This window comes from Cavia porcellus, unplaced genomic scaffold (assembly GCF_034190915.1).
Source record: "Cavia porcellus strain 051 isolate PalLab524CR breed Dunkin Hartley unplaced genomic scaffold, mCavPor4.1 scaffold_29, whole genome shotgun sequence".
NCBI lineage: Eukaryota > Metazoa > Chordata > Mammalia > Rodentia > Caviidae > Cavia > Cavia porcellus.
The window spans coordinates 17,618,971-17,643,240 of NW_026947512.1; the positions used below are offsets into that span (position 1 = coordinate 17,618,971).

The 24,270-nt window shown below is 37.4% G+C and overlaps 1 protein-coding gene across 7 annotated transcripts in view; it reads right to left on the minus strand.

Moving 5' to 3' along the window:
* The window catches only part of C4bpa (complement component 4 binding protein alpha), a 51,806-nt gene that overhangs the window by 26,874 nt on the left and 662 nt on the right, over positions 1–24,270 (minus strand). Inside the window, exons 2-7 of one of the 7 annotated variants that reach the window (XM_063239630.1) lie at positions 22,647–22,772; positions 18,507–18,780; positions 17,392–17,574; positions 16,988–17,087; positions 1,437–1,522; positions 719–913 (exon numbers count right to left, since the gene is read on the minus strand). In XM_063239630.1, coding sequence (XP_063095700.1) covers positions 719–913; positions 1,437–1,522; positions 16,988–17,087; positions 17,392–17,574; positions 18,507–18,669 — 727 coding nt within the window. In that variant the 5' untranslated portion in view covers positions 18,670–18,780; positions 22,647–22,772. 7 annotated transcript variants of the gene reach the window in all.

Below are 24,270 nucleotides of genomic sequence, written 5' to 3' on the forward strand. Positions count from 1 at the left end.
TCTCTGGTCCCCCTGGCTGGATTGCATCCTGGAGTAAGTGATATTGAACAATAGTATTAAAGGAAGATGTCTGGGGTTAGTAAATTAGCAAAACCACAAAGTATCTTCCAGTTCAATTATGCCTTGCTTGTCTTGTTGGTCTATAGGATTTTAGGAGGCTTTGTCTGCTCTCCAGGAAAATGTGGTTCATATTACAAGTGTTAACTAATATTTCCAGTTCTTTTTCCTGAATAAGCAAAAATTTCATTCCTCAGTCCTCTGATGACAAGAAGGCATTGCACATTGCTAGTTCTAGATGAAAAGAAGACAGAAGGTGATCTGTGGTCATTTCGAAGCTCAGACTGTTAACAACCAAAGCATAATTTGCCTTTCTCTCTTCCTTTACTGAAAAGCTTGTGAAGGTGCTTTTGAATGTGGAAGTATCAGAAGATCAAAGTCATCTGACTGTTGAGCAGTAACCAAGCTAACACTTAGGCTACCGCTGGCCTACAGCATCTCCTGGACATGGGGCAGACTCCTGATGAATGAAGAGAAACTTTTATTTTACCAAAACAGTGAGAGGTACTCTGTGCTACCATATTAAAACAAGCATGCAAAAAATATTAATTGGCTTTAGTGCAATCATGAGTTCATCTTTATATTGTTCCACCCTCTCCTCATCTTCCTTGAAAAAAACAAAAAGAAACCATGTAAAGCAAAATTAATCACTGTGACTTACTTTTACAGACTGGAGGGCTTGGGCTCCAGACACCTACTGTTTTATTCACCACCGTGCAGGAAATGGAAGGATTGCCTAACAGAGAGTAGCTGGGGTCACAGCTGTAGGTAACCGAGGAGCCATATGTGTAGAGGTCTTCGACTGCACCACTGTGTTTCCCATTGCTGATGTCTGGAGGGGACCTACACTTAATAACTGAGAGGAACAAAGAAAAGAAATTTAAAGGAAAGCAACATTATAAGCCTAAGATTCCTGCAAAGTCATATGAAGAGTAAAGATACACACGACACTGCTATTTGTTACGCTTTGTGTTCATATGCCTGCCCCACCCCTAAGCCTCATGCAGTCATGGAGGCGGCTGAATCTGGTGCTTGTGGCTGGTTCATTGTCTGTTGCTGGGACAGGTGCTGTGAGTGCTGCACCGGCCCAGGGGCGTGGAGCAGGCATACAATGTAAGGGGGAAGGAAGCGGCTTTTCCTCTTTTGCCCTTTTCACTGTTGTTGCTGGCTGCTGCCTCTCAGCCATGCCACCCTGCCTTCGAGCCAACTGAGTATGGACTGAAACCTCCAAAAACTGTAAGTTAAATAAACCTTTTCTTGCTGCATTTTGGGTCTCAAGTATTTTGTCTCAAGAACAAGAAAGAGTAACCAAGACACTATTCTTAACATAGTTTAAGTTACATCATCCAAGTCAGAAAAAAAAACAAAAAACTACTTACTTTCACATATTGGGAAAGGTACACTCCAATCAACTCCTTTATCATGGATCTCACAAACACTAGTGGTTGGGCCAACTAGGTTAAACCTGAATAAGATAAAAATCAAAGATTTTAATGGAATTCTTCCTAGTCCAAATTAAATTGGATAAAGGAATTTGAAGAAATATAATTATTACTCAATATTAAAATGAATAAATACTATTTTCTTGGATATCACTTTCCAATGAGCACTCTGTTGAGTAAAATTTCACTACTGCAATGAATAGTGTGTTTTTGGTCATTTGTCTCTTTGTTCTTTTGTTCTTCACCACAGGACAGAGCATCTGGTAGGTGTCAGCCTGACTAGGACAATAAACAACTCACTTTAGTTTATTCTGCTGTTTTCTCTCATTGAGGGTGTCAGCTGGATTACTGACCTGACACTGTCATGATCTCTAAACTGAAGCCTGCTTCTGACTTGTGGACACCTGTCTTACTTCCATACAATGTTAACTCTTTATGCAATGCCCCCATTGTATGACTCGACAAGTCCCAACCCTTCCTCCATTTCATTTCCTTCCGCATCTTGTAACAGAGAAAAGGGATTGCTAGCACGGTTTCACATTGTGGCATCATCAAGGAATAAACCTACAGGATGACAGAACACTCAGGTTAATAGCATCGTTAACAATCTAAAAGTCTCTGGAATTTATGGAATAGTAACTTAAAGATGTTAATTTTAATAAGATTTGTTAGAAGTAAGCCCTTCTTTACATTTATGCTTCTTTAAAATGCAACTTTTCTAACCCTGTGAAAAGTACTGTTTCAATTACTTCCTTAAAAGCAACTTGGTGTTCCAGCAGCACCTCAGTTTTGAATCTTTTGTTACGGAAGCCATCCACAGTAGGGGACAAGGGATAAAGCTGAAAAGCCAATGAAAATAAAACAATAGCAGGAAAATATTATGGAAATATAATAGATATAGAAGGAAAGTAAAGAAGAATCCTTGCATGTTTTATTACAGAACAAGATAACTATTTAAGAATACATGAGTAAGTGATGCTGGTATAATACTTTAATCTATATATTAACATAGCATATCACTTAGCAACAAAAATTAGACCAACCAGTCTTTATCAAGGCAGTCAAGAATAAAATTATTAGATTTAAAATATAATTAACTTTAGACAGCCAAAGTCCAAATTGTGTATAAGAAAAAGAAACTGAGGTTGGCATCAGAGTGTTCTATGCCATCATTCAAATGATACTATTTCAGGGGCTGGGGATTTAGCTTAGTGGCATAAGTACCTGCCTTGCAAGCAGGCAGTTCTGAGTTCAATCCCTGGTACCGAGAAAAAGATAAAAAAAAAAAAAATGTAAAAATATACTATTTCAATACCTCTCGGAAAGCTGCAAAATGGATGTGCTTTATAACAACCTTATTATCTTTTAATGTTTCATTATTTCTTTAAGCATCCCATTATCTCTTAGTTCCTCAGATTTGAATCTGCAAGAGCTTACAGAATAATTTTCACTTTTTTTGATGGGGGGGAGCCTTGATGTTTTGCTTTGTTTTTAGGAAACTACAAAGTTTCTTAAGTGTAGCCAACTAACAGACTACAATGGCAACATTAGCCAAAAACAAAAACTGGTACTAAGCACTGAACATGTAGATCAAAGACAAAAACCAAGATGAGGTTAAGAGTTATTGAGTGATGTATAAATGTTATATACATACAGTGCTGAAATATTATAACTAACAAGAATAGGAAATGGGGAAGAGGTGGAAATCAAGACATTCTCTCTTATTGCCTCATCTATAAGATCTGGTAGTAAAATCAATCATAGACATATATGTATATTATTATTACTAAATACAAAATAAATATCAAGGTGATATAAATAACATAAATTTACTGGTAGAGAAAATAGAGGGGGGTAATGAATGGAGAATTTGTGTTTTGTTGTTGCTTATAAGGAACACAATTAAAATGTGGAAAGATAAATAAGAACGACATGTTAATATAAATTTATAACCAATGGAAGGAACCCCATTTTGAACCTTCCTAAATATCATCTATCTCTACATACGATAAATAACAAATAAATATACTCATACATATAGGACAGTATGTGAAATAATGTGATAAAACCAAGTTTGTAGTTATCACTCATATTAATAAAGATAATTGGAAGCGAGGGATATAGCTCAGTGGTAAAGCCCCTGCCTAGCACTCATGAGGTCCTGGGTTCAATCTCCAGCACTGAAAAACCAGTAAATAAATAGGTTTAATATTTTATTGAAAGAAAAAGAGCTTTTAATTAGAGCCAAATTCAATTCTTTGCTATACACAGGAAGCAAAACTAGACGTGTTTTGAATATATTACAAATTTAAAATGAGCAAAGTTATCTCAAGTAAATGCAAAGTAAAATAAAAGCAAAAATAATGATTTTAAATATCCCATAGAACTAAGATTATTCAATTATACAAACACAGATACTTTATAAAATTAAAGATCTCAATTTTCAATGAAGACCTAGAAATGTGTTTTTTTTTTATTTTAAATAGAAAAAAAAAACAAAAACAAACAATAACAGCCAGGGATGGTGGTGCATTCCTGTAATCACCAGTACTTGAGAGACTGGGATAGGAGAATCATTGCAAGTTTCAGACCAGCCTGTGCTACAAAGTGAGCTCAGGACCAGCCTGAACTGCATGGGGAGACCGTCTTTAAAAAGATGCAAAATAAATAAGAACAACAAAAGAAAAACCCAAAACAGAAACAATATAGAATTTCAAAACAAAATGATAAGAAATTAACAATGGTAGTTATATTGCATATTGCTGTCTTCTTTTTTTTTTAAATTTTTAAATTTTATTTAAGGAGAAAAAAGAAAAAAAACAGAAAAAGGGTACAAGTTATACAGAATTTCAGAAAAAATAAACAGTAGGAAATCACTAATTAATTACATATTGTCATCTTAGAAATAGTTGTTGAAGTTACAAAATTAAAGCATATAGAGGGGACTTTCAAACAGTGAGAATGCAAACAGTTTTGTTCAATAATCCAACAAAACTCAATAATATGGTTATCTATCTTATACACTTAAATATATATGCAGTTATATCTTTTAGAGAACTTTCTTTTCCTTTCTTTTGTACAATGACAATTACACATTTTGGGTTTTATTACTCCCACAGTTCTTATTACTTTTTTTTTGAAGAAAGTAAAACCAAATGTGACATACTAGGACAGAGTCAGTCAAATCAAAAGGATGGACATAATACATAATGTAAAAACAAAATACAAGGTGATCAACAATGGTTACCATAATGCCTCTTGTTATCTTAAAAAGAATTGCCTATATCATCAGTTATAATAAAATTGAACAAAATAGTAAAGAATAAGACCAATAAAACCAAAACATTGGAGACATTAGAGGACTTCAAAAGAAGATGATAGTCAACCAGAATGGGCGTCACAATGGATCTTATTGTCTTCATAGTTGTTGCCTAGACTTTCAAACTTGGTACCATCTAGCATAACAGAATAGAGGAAAATCAGTCAAAACAAGATGGTGAGAGCAATACAGAATTTCAAATCAAGTTAATAGGAAATCAAAGTGGGTTACTATAATATATCCTGCTATTTTTTATTTATTTTTCCCTTAATTAAAAGGATAAAAATGAAAAAGTATGTAATAAAAAGGAGATTGAGATAAAAAAGAGGGCATAACAACGAAACAGTGCAGGTCAAAACATAGCCATTTAAGCAAAATAGTGTTTCACCACAAGATAATCTCGACATAATAGTAGTTACCATAGTGTCTCTTCCCTTAAAATCTTTGGGTAGGCAGAGGAGGAGCTGGGCAGATCTGGGGTGCCCTCACTGGCCTCTCTGCGTGTCTGGAGGACTCTGGATTTCTGCGCCCAGACTGCTGGAGTTCCCTCAGGCTTCCAGGTGCAGTGAAGGAGAGAGGTGGGTTTGAGGCTTCCACATCAGCCTCCCCATTCTCGGCTTCATTTGGAGACCTGCTGAGCTCCCCATAGGTGGGCTGGCCCACACTACCAGCCTAGCCCAGCCTGTTTAGCTGCCGCGCCTGGCCATAGGTCTGCAGAGGAGGAGCTGGGCAGATCTGGGGTGCCCTCACTGGCCTCACTGCGTGTCTGGAGGACTCTGGATTTCTGCGCCCAGTCTGCTGGAGTTCCCTCAGGCTTCCAGGTGCAGTGAAGGGGAGAGGTGGGTTTGAGGCTTCCACATCAGCCTCCCCATTCCCGGCTTCATTTGGAGACCTGCTGAGCTCCCCATAGGTGGGCTGGCCCACACTACCAGCCTAGCCCAGCCTGTTTAGCTGCCGCGCCTGGCCATAGGTCTGCAGAGGAGGAGCTGGGCAGATCTGGGGTGCCCTCACTGGCCTCTCTGCGTGTCTGGAGGACTGTGGATATCTCTGCAACCAGGGAGGGTCCACAGGTTCCTGAAGCACTGTGGCCTGTGGTGAGTACCCTAACCCGGCTGCGATTGAAGAACTGTGGAGCTTCCAAGGGGCAGGTGGGCGCACAGTGTCCCTGAGGCCCAGCTTGTCTGGAACTGCCGAGTTCTGAGCAGGCAGAGGAGGGCCACTGGTTCTGTAGGCCTAATGGCTTGGAGTAGCACGGTGCCAGAGTCCCAGTAGCTCCAAACATAGAAGGGGATTTTCAACAGATCCTGAGGAAGCTTTCAAATAACACTTGAAACACAGAAATATAGGAAAATGACAAAACGAAAGACCAAATTACAACCTCAAACCTCCAGCCCATCTCAAGAAACCCTAGGAGCGATGTATATAGAAGAAAATATATCCCATCCACCTCATATATCGGACACAATAGCCACTGAAATTGACAAGCAACTCCAGGAAGCTTTAAAGAAATTCAAACTCGAAATAATCTCCCAGATAAAAGAAGAAATGATAAAAGAAATGAAAGAGATTCTAAATATATCTAAAGAAAACACAGATAAAAAATTGGAGGAACTAAACAAAAAGATAGAATCCCTAGACGAGCAATATAAGAAACAAACAGAATGCATAATGCAGATGCACAGAGATATACAGGAAATAAAAAACTCCACTGAAAGTTGTAAAAACCGCCTTAATGAAAGTGAAGATAGAATTTCAGACCTTGAAGACAGGATTGCAGCTAGTGAACAGGAAAGGAAAGATCTTTTGAAAATAACAAGGAACCAGGAAACAACAATTCAACAACTGCAAGACGATGCAAAGAAGAATAACATAAGAATGATAGGGATTAATGAAAGAGAGGGAGACAACATGAAGGATGTCAGGAGGATATTTAGAGAAGTAATAGCTGAAAATTTCCCAAGCATGAGATCAGAAACTGACATCAGGATCAGTGAAGCATATAGAACTCCAAACAGTCATAACCAAAATAAAACTACACCCAGACATATAATAGTCACCATCCCAGAAATCCAACACAAGAATAGATTATTAAAAGCTGTCAGAGAGAAAAGACAAATCACTTATAAAGGAAAACCTATCAGAATCACAGCAGACTTCTCAGCACAAACGATAAAGTCAAGAAGAGCATGGAGTGAAGTATTCCAGATCCTAAAGCAAAATGATTTCCAACCAAGACTGATATATCCTGCAAAACTATCATTCAAAATAGATGGTGCAATACGATACTTCCATGACAAAGAACAGCTGAAGAACTTCATGAACACCAAACCAACCCTGCAAAAAATATTGAAAGACAGTTTAGATATACAAAGGAAAAAACCACTAAGCAAAGCAAATAATTAAACAGAACCGAAAGATAAAGATGCAAAAGCAGAGAGATAACATTCCTACAGTTAACCAGCACTTAACAGTAATAACCATTAATGTAAATGGTCTCAATGCACCAATCAAAAGAAACAGACTAGCAGAATGGATCAAGAAACAAAATCCAACCATATGCTGTTTACAGGAAACCCATCTAACCCAGAAAGATACTCACAGACTGAAAGTCAAAGGATGGAAAACAATTCTTCATGCAGCAGGAATCCAAAAAAAGGCAGGAGTAGCCATTCTGTTTGCAGACAACGTGAACTTTAAACCAACAATGACCATAAAGGACAAAGAAGGTCACTACATACTCGTAAGGGGAAAACTCCAAGAGGAAGAGATAACTATCTTAAATATATACGCACCAAACTCCAGAGCACCCAGTTATATAAAACAATTATTAACAGAAATGAAAACTCAAATTATCAGTAACACAATTGTAACAGGAGACCTTAATACACCACTGACACCAAGGGACAGATCAACCAGACAGAAAATGAGCAAAGAAATAACAGAACTGAATCACACCTGTGAACAAATGGGTTTGATAGACATATACAGAATGTTCCACCCAACAACATCAGAATACACATTCTTCTCAGCAGTACATGGATCATTTTCTAAAATAGACCATATATTAGCTCACAGAACATATTTAAGCAAATGCAAAAGAGTTGAAATCATCCCTTGCATATTATCGGATCATAGCGCTCTGAAATTAGAAATTAATGACAAAGGATACTGCAAAAATTCTGCAAACACATGGAAACTAAATAACACACTCTTGAGTAATCAGTGGGTCACAGAAGAAATTAAAGAAGAAATTAAACAATACCTAAAAGAAAATGAAAATGCAGATACAACTTACCGGAATCTGTGGGATGCAATGAAAGCCGTTCTGAGAGGAAAATTTATTGCACTGAGTTCCCACATCAGGAAAACAGAACGAATACAAATAAATAACTTGATGCTACACCTCAAACAGCTAGAAAAAGAAGAGCAAGTCAAGCCCAAAGCCAAAAGAAGAGAGGAAATTATAAAAATCAGAGCAGAAATCAATGCAATAGAGACTAAGAAAACAATCCAAAGAATCAACGAATCAAAGAGTTGGTTCTTTGAAAGAATAAATAAAATCGATAAGCCCCTAGCTAACCTTATTTTAAAAAGGAAAGAAAAAGCTCAAATTCATGCAATAAGAAATGAAAAAGGAGAAATCACTACAGACCCAATAGAAATACAGAGGATCATCAACACCTATTTTGAAAACCTCTACTCTCAAAAGTTTGATAACACAGAAGAAATAGACAGATTCTTAGAAGCATATGAAGTACCAAAGCTAGATCAAGAGGATATAAAACTGTTGAATAACCCAATCTCTGCTAATGAAATTGAGAATGTAATTGGGTCCTTGCCCACCAAGAAGAGCCCAGGCCCAGATGGATTCACTGCAGAATTCTACAAGAAATATAAAGAAGACCTAATGCTGACACTCCTCAAACTATTCAATGAAATTGAAAGGGAAGCAATCCTTCCTAAGTCATTCCTGGAAGCAAATATTACTCTAGTACCAAAACCTGAGAAAGACCCAACTATAAAAGAGAACTATAGACCGATCTCCCTAATGAACACAGATGCAAAAATCCTCAATAAAATATTGGCAAATAGGATCCAGCAAATCATCAAGAAGATTATACACCATGACCAGGTGGGATTCATCCCAGGAATGCAAGGATGGTTCAACATACGCAAATCAATAAATGTAATCCACCATATCAATAAAGCCAAAAATAAGAATCACATGATCATCTCTATAGATGCAGAAAAAGCCTTCAATAAGGTCCAACACTTATTCATGATAAGAACTTTACAGAAAATTGGAATAAATGGTCTTTACCTCAATATAATAAAGGCCATTTATGACAAACCAACAGCCAGCATCATACTAAATGGCCAAAAATTGAAAGCCTTTACTTTAAAATCGGGTACAAGACAAGGATGTCCTTTATCACCACTCCTATTTAATATAGTACTGGAAGTACTAGCCAGAGCAATTAGGCAAGAAAGAGAAATAAAAGGGGTAAAGATAGGAAAAGAAGAAGTTAAATTATCATTGTTTGCAGATGACATGATACTCTACATAGAAGACCCCCTAAACTCCATTGAAATACTCTTAGATACAATAAATAAATTCAGTAATGTGGCTGGATACAAAATCAATACTCAGAAATCAATAGCATTCCTATACACGAACAACAAAATTACAGAGAGGGAAATAAGAGAAACTGGACTATTCACATTAGCAAGCAAAAAAATGAAATATTTAGGAATTACTCTTACGAAAGAAGTGAAAGACTTATACAGTGAAAATTATAATACACTGAAAAAGGAAATTGAAGATGATCTCAGAAAATGGAAAGACATCCCTTGCTCATGAATAGGAAGAACAAACATTGTGAAAATGGCCATTCTCCCAAAACTGTTATACAGATTCAATGCAATCCCAATAGAAATACCATCAACATACCTTATAGATCTAGAGAAATCACTCCTAAATTTCATCTGGAACCAGAAGAGACCTAGAATCGCAAAGGCAATTCTAAGCAGCAAAGACAAAGCAGGAGGCATCACAATCCCTGACTTGAAGTTATACTACAAAGCAACAGTAGTAAAATCAACATGGTATTGGAATCAAAACAGAGCTGAAGATCAGTGGAATAGATTAGAAGATACAACCACAACTACGAACACACTCAACCACCTTATTTTTGATAAAGGAGCCAAGCAGGTTCACTGGAAGAACGACAGTCTCTTTAATAAATGGTGCTGGAAAAACTGGCTCTCCATTTGCCGAAAACTAAAGCTAGACCCATGTCTATCACCATGTACTAAATTAAAATCTAAATGGGTCAAAGATCTGAATATTAAAACAGAAACACTAAATCTATTGGAAGACAAAATAGGTAGAAACCTTGGAGACATAGGAGTAGGTAAAGAATTCATGAACAGGACTCAAACCGCACGGGAAATACTTCCCAGAATCAATAACTGGGACCACTTCTTATTAAAAAGTTTCTGCATGTCAAAAGAAATCTCCAGCATAGTGAAAAGAAAACCCACAAACTGGGAAAAGATTTTAGTGAACTCTCTCTCAGACAAGGGCCTCTTGTCTAAAACATACAAAGAATTAAAGAAACTCAGACCTCCGAAATTCAAAGATCCAATCCAAAAATGGGCATCTGAGATGAATATGCAATTCTCAGATGAAGAAATGCAAATGGCAAATAAATACATGAAAAAATGCTCATCATCATTGGTCATTAGAGAAATGCAAATTAAAACCACACTGAGATACCATCTCACTCCTGAAAGAATGGCCAGGATCAAGAAAACCGACAACAAATGCTGGAGAGGCTGTGGGGAAAAAGGAACTCTCCTGCACTGCTGGTGGGAGTGTAGACTGGTACAGCCTTTGTGGAGATCTGTCTGGAGATTTCTCAAAAAGTTGGGACTGGAAATCCCATTTATTCCAGCTATTCCACTTCTAGGCATATTCCCAGAAGAACTGAAAGCATCATACCACATTGATATATGTGCACCTATGTTTATAGCAGCACAATTTGTAATCGCCAGATCTTGGAAACAACCCAAGTGCCCATCAACTGAGGAATGGATAAAAAAGTTGTGGTATTTCTATACAATGGAGTATTATTCAGCTATAAAGAAGGATCACATTGAGATATTTATCAATAAATGGGCGCAGCTTGAGACCATACTCATAAGTGAAATAAATCAATCTCGCATGTGTGAATACCGAATAGTTTCCCTAATGTAAGTAATGATTCAAATATATAAAAATATGTGGTAATCATGATTCCCCATTAGGTGGCCTTGAAGCCTTATAAAGTTTTCACTCATTAATTAGAAAGGCTTTATTCTGGGCTTCTTGATATGAAAATATTTGAAGCTAGAGTATATGAAGTTTTACCCAAATATTTCAAGGAAAAAGACACTATGGTAACTACTATTAAGTCAGGTTATAAGGTGGTGAAGTACTAGGTTATTGAAACAGTCATGCTGTGACCTCTATTGTTATATTGTTATGTCCTGTTTTATCTCAATCTCCCCCTTATTGTTTCAAAAAAAATTATTTAGTCATTTCTTATGTTTGTCTTAATTAAAGAAAAAATTCAAAAAAAATTAGGATATATAAATAGTAACTCTTTTCGATTTCCTATTAACTTGTTTTGAAGTCCTGTAGTACTCCCACGATCTTGTTTTGACTGATTAGACTCTGTTCCATTCTATATGATAGTATCAAGTTTGAAGACATAGGCAACTACTTTGAAGACAATAAGATTCACTAAGATACCCATTCTGGTTTGACTATTGTCTTCTTTGGAAGTCCTGTAATGTTTACAATGCCTAAGTTTTATTGGTCTTGTTCTCTACTGTTTTGTCCAACTTTATAATATCTAATAAGATAGACAATTCTTTTTAAGGAAACAAGGGACAACGTTGATAACCATTGTTGATAAACTTGTACTCTGTTCTACACCATGTGCTATGTCTATACTTGGTATTGACTGACAGCTTTGTTTTGCCATATTTGACTGTATTCTTCCCCCCCCCAAAGAAAGTAATAAGCACTAAGTAGTAATAAAATCCAAGATGTGTAAATTTTGTTGTAAAAAAGAGAGGGAAAAAAAAAAAAAAGAAAAAGAGCTCTAACGGATATAACAGCAAGTGTGTTTGGGGGTGTTAAATAGCTGACTTTATCAATGTTTTTGGAACATTGAACACAGCTGTTTGCAGTCTCCCTGTTTGAATGTCCACCTTGTGTTCTTTGATACTGTGATTTGAGGAACTATTTTCAAGAAAATAGTGTGTAATCTACTAGCAGGTAATTTCTTACTGTTATGGTTTTTTGTTTTGTTTTGTTTTGTTTTGTTTTGTAGTTCTGTATTGCGTGTACCCTTACGCCGCTTTGGTTTGTTTTGTGTTTTTCTCTTTTTCCTCTTAAATAAAAAAAAAAAAAATCTTTGGGTATAACTTCGTATACTGTAGCATCAAACATATCAAGACAATGTAAAACCAGTCAAGAGAATGACAGTATTACAGGGTATTTAGAATCAACTAACAGAAAATGAACAATGGTTTCTGTATAATCTCGTCTATAAAAGTTTTGTTTATATTATCACATATAATAAAATCCAATAAGATACGACACATTAAAACCGATGGAGACAGAAGAACAAAAGCTTGATGGGACTTCAAAACAAGGGGATATTAAATCAGCACTACCTATTATGATGTCTTGTTTTCTCCAAAATGGCTGTTCCTACCATCCAACCTTCTCTGCCTCATTTCTGCTGAGCTTTTTTTCTGTCACTAGTTGTCAGTTTGTCCTCTTCATTTCGCTTTCTGCTCCATTCATTGTGGCCGCTCTGCTACTGTTTCTGGAATCTTGGTATTTTTCATTTTTAGAATATCCTGCAGTAATCTCTGTAGAGTTGAATTGGTGGTTGCAAATTCCCCTAGTTCCTCTTTATCCTGGAAGCACCTTGTTTTTCCATCAATTTTTAGGGACAGTTGTGCAGGATATATCAATCTTGGCTGGAGGTTATTATCATTCAAAGCTTGAATTATTTCCCCGCACGCTCTTCATGATATGATGGTTTGTGCCTAGAAGTCTGCTGTAATTCTGATGGGTGTTCCCTTATAAGTGATCTGTTTCTTGTCTCTGATGGCTTTTAATATTCTGTTCTTATATTGGATTTCTGGAATTTTGATTATTATATGCCTGGGTGTAGCTCTGTTTGGGTTGTAGGTGGCTGGGGTCCTGTATGCCTCATACATCTGAGTATCTTTACCTTTTGCTAAATTAGGCAAATTCTCCTGGATTATTTCTGTGAATAGCTTTTGTAGTTCATTTGTTTGAGTCCCTACTTCTTCTTTTACGTTCTTAATTCTTAAATTATAGATCCTCTTGTCATCTTCTAGTCTTTGTATTATTGCTGTTTGTTTTCTTGTTATTTTTAAGAAGTTTTTCATTTCATGCTCCCACCTTACAAATCTGTCCTCCAGTTCTGATAATCTATCCTTAGTTTCTTTCAAGCTGTTATGCCAGCTTTCAATAGAGTTTTTAGTTTCCTGGTAATCTCTGTGAACCTGCTTCACGTATTCTATGTTTTCTCTATTTTCTCCATCAAACAATTCTCCCCTTTTCTTCTGTTCTTCCATTCCACCATCTGTTTTTTCTTGGTCAGTGCTTAGCATTTCTCTAACTATTCTACTTATTTCTTGCTTTATTTCATTAAATACTTCATTTTTGAACTCGTCTATGAGGCTCCGGAGATACCGTTTTATATCTACAGGTGCCATGTCTGATATTGCATGTTTTCTGTCTTCATTCTCTTTTGCTTTTACCAGGAAACCTGGATCAGTGTTCTCAGGATTGGGGACTGAGGAGCTTTTCTTGTTGCTCCCTTTTCCCATACTTTTTGTTCCTTCCATACAAGCGTATGTAGGAGGCTCAGTTTTTTTTTTTTTTTCTCTCTTTGTCTGTGGCAGTTTGTTTGAATCCACCAGCTAGGTGTTCCCACCCACTGCAGTGTACTAGGGAGACACAGATCTGGGCAGCCTCTGCTGGGCCCGCCCCTCCAGGTCAACCTACTGAATGATTCACTGCTAGGGTGCCACCGCCAGGCACAGGGACCTGATTTGGGCTAGCCTACAGGATCTTAGTCCGCGGAGTCACCAGGCCAAGCGCTCCCCACCACTCCCCCTTGAGAGGGGAATATGTGACTAAAGTTACTGCAGGGCTGTGTTTCGGCTAGTCTGCCCGTTCCCAGAATATCCTCTGTTGGAACCTCCTAGTCTATGAATGGGTCCCCATTTCACTCACTGCAGATCGAGCCAGTCCCACTCTCAATGCCGTTTGGGCCAATTCCAGCTCTCAGAGCTTTCGCGCATCTCTCTCCCTGCCGTGCAGATTGGGATGCAGTATCGGCAGCAGGAAATTCAAATCGCGGCTTCCAATGGTGTGGGATCCAGCTTCCACACTGAGATTTTATCTGTTCCTGTTATAGCATCAGGATTGCATTTCCAGTTGGTTTCTCTCAGCTTAGTCTGTTCCTGGATCGGCAAGGTACATCTCCCCTTGTGTGGGACTCCTCACATGGCACCGCTCCTGGATTCTAAGGTGGTAATCTCAGAGAGCCTCCGTGGCTGCTGTTATTTATCCGCCATGTTCTCCCGGAAGTCTATTGCTGTCTTCAAAAGAGCTGCTCAGACTGTTAGATATAGTCATGTAAAATTGATCAAACAATATAGGCACCAACTGTTCCTTTCCTTGAACTAATAGAATTAATAGCATAATTACCTTACCTATCTTGTGTATATATTTTTTTAAGAAAATGAAAAAAATAAAAATAAAGATATAGAATTTCAAAACAAAACAATAGAAGGTTAACACCTGTGTATTATTAATAATACACACTGTATATTATTATTTTCAAAGTACTTATTCAAATTACAAGATATAGGAATTAAAAAATAGTCTAACAAACAATGAAAGCACAAACTGTTTTTTGATGAACTAACACACATATATATATAATACGTCATATGTATATATGATCTCTTCTTTCTTTTCTCCTTTCCCCTATTCCAGTTTATCTTTCCTATGAGTAGTTTCTTTCCCTTTCACTTTACAACATCTATTGTATATTCTGTATCTTATTTACTTTTTCAGTTTTTTATACTAGAGAGACAGTATGATATTTACACATGCAACTTTGATTTATTTCACTTGTGAGTATGGGAAGACCTAGAAATCTTTACTAAAATACATAGTGCATTAAAAATGATCAAAACACATTGTTATTATTAATTTATTTATTATGCAAAATAATTATGAAAATTATAAATTTAAATTGATTCTTTTTTAAATCATAAAGAGAAAGGCAATAAAAGGTTCAAAAGAGACCACAACAAAATACACCTGGGGGCTGGGGATTTAGCTCAGTGGCATAAGCACCTGCCTTGCAAGCAGGCGGTCGTGAGATCGATCCCCGGTACCGATAAAAAGATTTAAAAAAACCCAAAATACACCTGATGTGTATTTGATATATATATTATAAATATATGCATTATATACATATAAATATATCATGCTATGTACTGATAATAAAAATACATATCATTGAAGAGCCTGTGGAGTATTATTGAAAATTGGACCATATGCTGTGATGCTACTGCAATCTCAGTAATCATAAAAGTAGAAATAAGCAACTTTCTCTTGGATATAGAAGTCTTAGTTTCCAACAGAGAAATGCTTCTACCACAGACAGCAAGATGTAGCAAATAAAAAGACAAGATATTTACTTTTCAACTTTAAACTTGAGTTTCATGCAAATAATGAACATTTTTCATTTAAGTATGATGCAAATCCATATAGAGTTTACTTATTCTAAAATTATTGGTTGTGCTATGAATCCAAATTTAGCCAAGCATCCTGTGTTTTACATGACTTACCAGATTAAAGTTGAGGTTGAACCCTTTCAATTCTGGCCTCTCAGGCAAGTGAGTGAACAGACAAAGAAGGGGACTATTCCAGTGACTGGAGTGATTTAATCTTGTATCAAGGGTAAATTGGATTGCTTCTGCACAATGGTATTTGATAATTACATTGGTACAAATTCACATAGGTACAAAACAATGCATTCAAGCATGGTTCAGTATTTCAAAAGACTACATCCATCAAACAGGTATTACAGCACTGGGATGTATCTATAGAATAAAATTCTACATATTTGAAAATACAGTGAATGAAGAAGAGTTATGTTCAAATATGAAATATCTCCAGTATATACTGATAAGTAATGAAAATGAAGATTCAAGATTATGCTTGGTATTAGAACTAAGAAAGATAAAAATATATGTTAGTTTTTGTTATGGCCTGTATCTAGATGTCCCCCAAAGCCTCATGTGCTCATAGTGGGGTTTTTCAGAGATGGATGGATCTAGAGCATGTGAAGGTGGATTGAGTGTTTGATAGTGGGATTAAGGGTACACAGTACTAAATTAGTACATGATTGAAATTAGCATAGTTCTGGGTGCAGATAATGGAAGCCCTACCCTGGGTGTGAGTGGCAGCAATCAGTAGGCTTATAGCCTGGATAGAATATGAAGGGGAAGAGAGGGAAGGCAGGCTTGCTGCTAGTATTTCTTGCTGCTTTGCTGCCTTCTGCCACACCATGAACTGTTTCTCTTCTGCACTGCTCCTCTGTCATGCTGCCCTGCCTTGGAGCCAGCTGACTATGGACTGAAACCTCTGCAAATCGTGAGCTAAATAAAATTATCCTCCTTTAACTTTGCACGCAAGGTATTTTGTCTCAGCAATGAGAAAAGTAATTAAAACAATATCTTACCTTGTATTTGTGTAAAGAAACACTAGAATGATACACCCTAAACTAATTAAAGTAAGTCTTTGCAAAAAAAATGGAGTATATGGAGACAGGATGTAAGTGAGAATTCTCAATGTATAATTTTGATATATATGAGCATTTTAAAGTTTTAAATAAATGAGTACATTTGCCATTTTAAAATTAATTAAAGCTAAAGATTTAACTCAGTGGCATAAGCACCTGTCTGGTAAATGCTAGGTACTCCCCCACCAAAAATAATAATAATAAAATTAAATTTAAGTAATTAAAAAGTATTATTTCTACCTTAAACTCACCCTTCCGAACAGCTGAATTCTATTTTCGATCCCAAGAAGAGATCTGTCTTAACTTCAATTGTGCCATGAGGTAAATCTCCTGGATTTCTGCACTGTTTCTCTGGGAGAAAAAATTAAATGATGGTTAGTGATTCCAAGTACTCACAGATATGGCATTAGAAAAAACTGATTGATCAGTTTCCACCTCTGCTTTCATAAAGCCCCTGATGTTTAGATTCACACTTATTTCTGATCTTGACTCACTGAACTTGTATTTTTGAAGAAAAAATGCACACAAATTTAACCTCATATGTGTGCATCAAAATCAGTAGTTGAGAAACTGGATGGTTTCTTGGATTCAGGAAATTTAGATTCCTAGATAACATTCCAAAGCTGGAAAAACTGAGAGGAGTGTTGATACTTACTGCTACAGAAGACCTCATACCGCCATTGGCCATTAACTTTACAGGTAAGCGTCTGATCTGAATGGATCCTGATGTAGCCAGGGCGGCAGGTGTACTTCAGAACAGTGTTAGTTGTGAACTCTGTCTGGTTCAACTCCTTTGCTGGAGTAGCAAAGAATAAAACAGGTGGGGGGCCACATCTACCTGGACACCAAAATGACAAGAAGCACCAAATGTTACATCTTCAGACATCTCATCTCAATGTTTCAATAGGATCATTTTAGAGTAAGGATAATTCCTTTCTCCTCTAATCAAGGAAAATCTTATACAACTCTTATTGTCCCCTTTGTTCAATGAATACAAGAGTGATCAGCATGTACGCTGATAAATGATAATGATAAAAGGCATAAAATTTTATCTCTTCTCTACTATAATTTATCTCAAATGGATAGAGGTCACAAATTTCATCAGTCTATCAGATAATCTATCTCTGTTGCTGCACATGTATCTAGGCAAAGCCAGAAATCCTCACAAGTGTTCCTCAACATAAAAGCATTATTTCATTAAAATAACTTTACCTTTAAAAGATAAAAAAAAATTGCATAATGTAGGTCACCTCAGGGAAAGAAAATTGGGTGACTGAGAGCTGGCTAGACAAAATATTTAAATATTTTTTTGCTTCTTCTATATTTTAATGATAAGGAGGATGAAGCATGGAGTTGTTGAAACATAAAGATGTTAATCTGCTTTCCTTACAAAAATCAAATACAAAACTGATTTACCTTTAAGAGCCCCAGTAGAGGTGCAAACTTCACCTATCCATGCTGGATAAGTCCACAGATAGTGAAAATCATTCATTTAGATTGATAGATTAGACAGAGCTTTGAAGTGCCATGAAGTGCCATGATTGAGAGAGATTGCTTTGGAAATACTTAGAGGAGAAATTCTAGGGTGAAATGTCAAGAAAATGGCTTCTTTCATGTGTAAAGCAAATTCCCCTAACTCCCAGCTGACAGAAAAACAAACACTACCCTTTGTTGCCCAAACCGATTTTGGCTATAAGCTGTCATCTTTTGTTTTAGTTTGTAAATCTCTTATTTTGCATTGCCCCTCTGGACTTGTTTCTCATTACTCACCAAGAACGGTGGCCAACAGAGAAGTGACCAGTGCCATTTGGAACAGAGTTGGATGGGGGACTCCACACAGCCTAGAGAAGGCCCAGGCTCTCAGTGCCCCTTTCTTGGAAAGGGTCCCATTTGGAGCTCTTGTGGGGTGCATTTCTTGGTGCTTCTCTGACATTTTTCTGCTAAAAGAACTCAATTTAATAAGCAGTCACTGAATTCCTGCTTGTCATAAAGCACTAAGTTAAATACTATCAGATCCACAACTTCAAGGAAATCACAGTTTAGACTGCAAGAAAACAGAGAAACACAAATGTCACAACACAAGACAGTGGAGACTGGCATTGCACAAGCATCCCGCTGAGAAAAGAGATCAATTCCAAGTGGGGAAAGGGAGAAAGTTTTACAGAGAAGGCTGCTTATCTGGGCATGGTTACACACATCTGTAATCCCAGCAATCTGGGAGGCCAAGGTAGGAAGTTTGCAAATTCAAGTCCAATCTAATAAATTTAGCAGTTTGGAGAGATCTTATTTCAAGTTAAAATTAAAGGAGTCTGGAGATGTAGTGCAGTACAAAACAAACAAACAAACAAACAAAAACTTGTTTACAGTAAAATTACTAGAGACATGTTTTTCTTTATCACTCTTCCCACCTGCCCCTTCCCTTTAGTGAACACACTAAGTTCCCACTAGAAAGTCCATGTCCTCAGAGGAATATGTAATTTGAGCACCAACAAAATGGTGAATTTTATCTTTTATTCTTGTGCCTCTCTACGTGATCCCATATGTTCCTAATTCATACCTAAGCCCACATCCACTTAGGAAAATGACTCTGCCCCACACTATGGAGTGGCACCATTTAGAGCAGTTCTTCACCCTATGCAGGGGAGCCTCAGCTCTGCACTGAGTGAAGTCTTGGGGAAGCTCACCTTTCTAAAACTTAGTTTTGATGAAGCCGTTCTTCCACCGATTGCTGGGGTGGACAACCCCGAGCCACACACATCCTGTTCCATGAGATTTATGCATGGCCGCTAGGACAATTCTGCCAAATGTGAGTTAACCTACATAACAGTCTACTAAATGAATTTGCTTAGTGAAAATATGTTGGCAGAATTTGTACTACATTAATCTAGATTGTCTAAAGAAGTTGGGAAAGACATATTCTAAAACGTGAAAATCAGCTCACTAAATTATTTGTGAAATTCATAAAATGGATGTTTCTCCCATCCCATAAAAACAATGATGAACTATGAAACCTATAAGTTTCTGTAGTCTCTGACAAGTTAGTAGTTGGTATTTTATTCAAATTCAGTGAAACTAAAGAGATTAAAAATACTGATTGCATGGCAAAGTAAAATCTGACTCTAAAAAATACAAAATGAACTTTTGTCATATGAATTGTTGCAGCTGTTACTAACACAGGAAAAATATATACATTGAGTATATTTAGAAGTATATCATGACCAAAATGCAGGCATAAGATTAAACTTTTAGCTTTAAGAAATTGAACAAAAAGAATATTTATAATAGGAGTATTCTAAGAAGAACATAATTATTTACATTCAAAAGGAATGTATTTGCAATCACTGAATATATTGAAATGAATATTCCTGAAGTGGTATTTGGTAAATTGATAATTTGATAAATGTCAGAAATTGGTTTCGGTGAATTTCAGGGCCTTCAGGAGCTGGCATCACTCAACCAGCTTTGGCATCTACCTTTCCAGCAGTTTGACCTGATCCTCCTGTCTGGATACCTGGGGTCACTTCCTCATGCCCATGCCCATATTGTCTGTTCTCTTCCTATTCCCTCTCTAATTCCTACTCTGCCCACCAGTCCTTTCTCCAGGGTTCCCTTATCCTCCAGGCCAAGTTCAGCTCAGTGGTTACAGCTTTCATTCTGACTTAGTTTCCACTAACTGTTGAAGTCTGGCTCCATCACCAGCTAGAGATCCTTGCAGTAAGAGGTGGTTCCTATTTATCTCTACCCTGCCTAGAACCCAACACTCGCAAAGTCAAAACTGTTCAGTAAATGTCTGCTGAGTATAAATCCCAAAGCACCTAGTGATAAAATGTTTCCAAGAAACATATCCATATCTACCCTTACCCTTGTATTTCAGCTTTGTCAAGGGCAAATTTTAAAGTAAGGCACATTTGCGTTTTAAGAAAAACTAAACCAAGCGATTTTACTATAAGGTCTTTTCAATCAACAACCAAAGGCTGTATAACATCCACCAATCAGTGGGGCGGGAGACAGTGAAAGAGGGAGGAAAGAGAGAAACAGAAATAAGCTCTGTTACCTTCTGCTCCCTCCACTGGCAGAGGTACAGACACACAGATACCCCACACCATCATCATCTCCTCTATCTCAGACTCACCTCATGGCCACAGCTACAGGGCTGGGGACAGAGGAGGGCCGTGTGCCTAGGGCCTTGGGCCTGGGCTCTGGACTCAGCCCCAGACTATGTGGGTTGCTTAAATTCCAGTTCTACCACGTAAGAATCACGTGCCTGGGGCGAAGACACTTGGCCCCACCATGATTTAATTTCCTCTTTTATAAAATAAGAACAATAAATGCACATGTCCATAGAATTGCTCAGAGGAGCTTCCCCCAGTGCACAGATGGTACACAGTGAACATTCAAAAGAGACATTAGAGAACAGTATGCTAGAACAGGTGCTTAAATGACCCTCTGCCAGAAGCAGAACTACTAGAAGTCAAAATGTCATTGTAATGATCTGAATTATAATAAGGGTGGCTGTTTTACAGGGGGATTTTATGCCCCAGTGCAGAGGAACACCCCCTGGGCTTGGGGCCAGAAGCCTTGGTCTCTCTCCTGGTTCTGGGTACAGTGAGACCCAGGGCAGAGACGCCAGGGCCCCTAGAGGTGTCCTGGATGTTTCTTTCCTCCCCCTCAACTGTCTCTCTGGGAAGAACTCATCCCATGGATGACTTTGATCATCACTCGTGAATCACACACAGTCCTCTAGGCCCAGTTTCTCCTTGTAGATGTACAACCTTACATGCTCCACGAATTTGCTAGTCATTACCTTATTCTACCCTATTTGAATATTCCTATATATAAGTTTGAAATCATTCAGTCTTTATCCTTTCTATTCTGGTTGCTAACTAGAGGAATTTCTGTGCTTAGCTTAAAAATATATGTCTTTCTAAAAGCAGTGAAAAAAAAATCTTAGCAAAACAGAGAAATATTCCTCTTCCCCTGCAGTAGTGGAAATATATTACATGACACTACTGATGCTATAAATAGTATTTCCAATCAAGGAGTCTTTCCTAGACTCGTCTGTCTAGGAAAAAGTTGTCACTTTGCCACGTGAGAGTAAGCTGTAACCTTAGAAAAGACTGAAGTTCTGACTGGTTCTCTCAGAGAATTATTTTTGTCTGGGGTAGTATTTAAATGAACATTCATGTTTTGTCAGTTATAAGTACTTTTTCACAGATCCAGAAATGTATTATCCGTTATTCTTCCTCACCTGAAATCCCAAATGTAAACTAAACTTTGACTGTTAGATTTTTTTTTTTTTTAGTTAAGCAAACAACGCGTTTTTCAAGGCATTACAATTGCCAAGGCTCAGGTTATTATTTCCAATCACTTCCATTTGAATTTCTCAGGCACCTCGTATCCAATAGGTCCCAAATCGTCTTCCTCCAATACTATTTGACTTCTGCAGCATTTGGCTAATGTAATAATTTCTTCCCAGCCTCCTAAACAAGGAACATTAATTAGCCCTGCTACAAGGGGCCATTCCTGTCAAGCTGACCATTGCAGAAGCATGGATACTCGCCTCTCTCTCTCCTGTACTCCACTTCTATAGTCCAGGTACACGTTCTAATAATTTCCTTGCCCTAACCCAGGTCACTGCAAAACTTTCCAAATATCTGTAGTCAGCTTTGGCCATACCATTATATTCTAGAAAGGAATTTATACAATTCACCCTGCTTAAAAATTTACATAGTCCCCAATTCCCATGGGTCCCTTTCCTCTCCCGGCTCTCCATACCTCTCTTTTGCAAACAGAACAATGCTGTGTTTCAAATCTCATGCAGGTACTTACCTTTCTCAAAATACCTCTCGCTCTTTTAAAAACACCTGCATGCATTTGCATATAATGTCTCCTGTGCACGAATGCTCTTACCACTAATGTCTGTTTTATTCACTTTTCAGATCCAAGGCCACCTCCATGAAGAACAGTCAGTGTCTCTGTTGTTCCCCAGGGGGTTTTGCTGATAACTTTGATCAAACAGCCTGTTTTTCTTGTTGCCTGAAATATATTGCAGTTTCTTTGAAGACAAGGATATTCCTTTAACTTTCTGTCTCTAATCTGATATGATAACTGTGTAGACGACTTATCCAATAAATGTGGAATAAGTAAAATTCAATTTAGTTCTGACTTTGGAATAAGAATGATTGACTGACTCCTAAAGGATACAGTGCATTAAAATTGCCTGGTAAGCCTTAGTGGGGAGATGATAAGGAGCTTAGACTTCTCGCATGAACTCTCGGGTTGTGATTCAGCTCACATTTCCAGCTGTTCCATGGGTCTCTCAGCAGAATTTGCACATGATTCCGCTGACCAGAGTATGAGGATGGGGGTAAGAACTCGCAAACTGAGGAGACCTGACTTTGAACTGTAGCAATGGCACAGTCTAAGTCTGTGATTGCAAAAAAGCTACATTAGCTCCTTGAAACTAAATTTCCTCATCTCTAAAACAATGCCACTCAACCTTATTGATCTATTTTATTTCCTACAAACAACACAATTCTGCATTCACTAAAAAGCTGAGACTACTCCAGCAAATTCCTATGCATTTAAAAAATATCATTACCTGTTTAATTTTTATAAAAATAAAGCCAATTCAAGAACTACAGTCAGGATGGCAGAGGTTTTGTGAAAACCACTGCCCACACTTCCTATTGCAGTACAATTTGAGAGACACTGAGGAAATCTTCAGTCCCTAAGTTTCTGCTTCTGTTAGAGACTCTTTTTTTTTTTTGGACCAAGGATGGAACTCACAACTGTGTGCTTCTAAGGCAGGCGTTTATGCCACTGAGCTAAATCCCTAGCCTAGAGATTATTTTTTAAGTTAATTCTTTTCTTCAGTCTAAATTCTCCCTTCAAAATTCAGACTACCTCTGGAAAGATCTAGTCTCAGGCAATGGAGTTTTTTTGTGCTGTGGCTTTCAATTAGTATCACTTCCAAACCCAGAGAGAACTGGCTTCCATGCTTCTCCTTCCATTCTAGCACCTGGTTATTTACCAGCTCCTTCCACGGCTCATATTACATTCAAAAGTATCTCTGAGTCTAATGAAACTTTATCTGATGCCTCCTCCTTTTCAGTGCATGCTGCTTTTTCTTCTAGCACCATCATATTCAGAGACAGAGTAGGAATCAATAAAGATACAATTAAAATGAGGACAGTGTGTGGCCAGCCAGGGGAGAAGAGAATTTCAAGAAAAAAAGAGTAATTGATAAGGTCAGATTTAGGAAACAAGGACAACAAAGAAAGCAAGGGTGATTAAGGATTCTATTTTCAGGAACAAACTGAGAACTGATTCCCCATTACCAAATCTAAAGATCTTTGCAGTTGTTGATGTCAGTGAGGAGTTTAGTAAAATCTCCAAGAAGAATTTCACAATTTTCCGAATATAGACTATGGAAAACTAGACTCTGTGTTCCTCTTTGAGAAATGTTTATCTCTTGCCCCAACACTTCTATGTGGGGATGGGATAAAGAATCAAGAGACCAGGCTATGTTGGT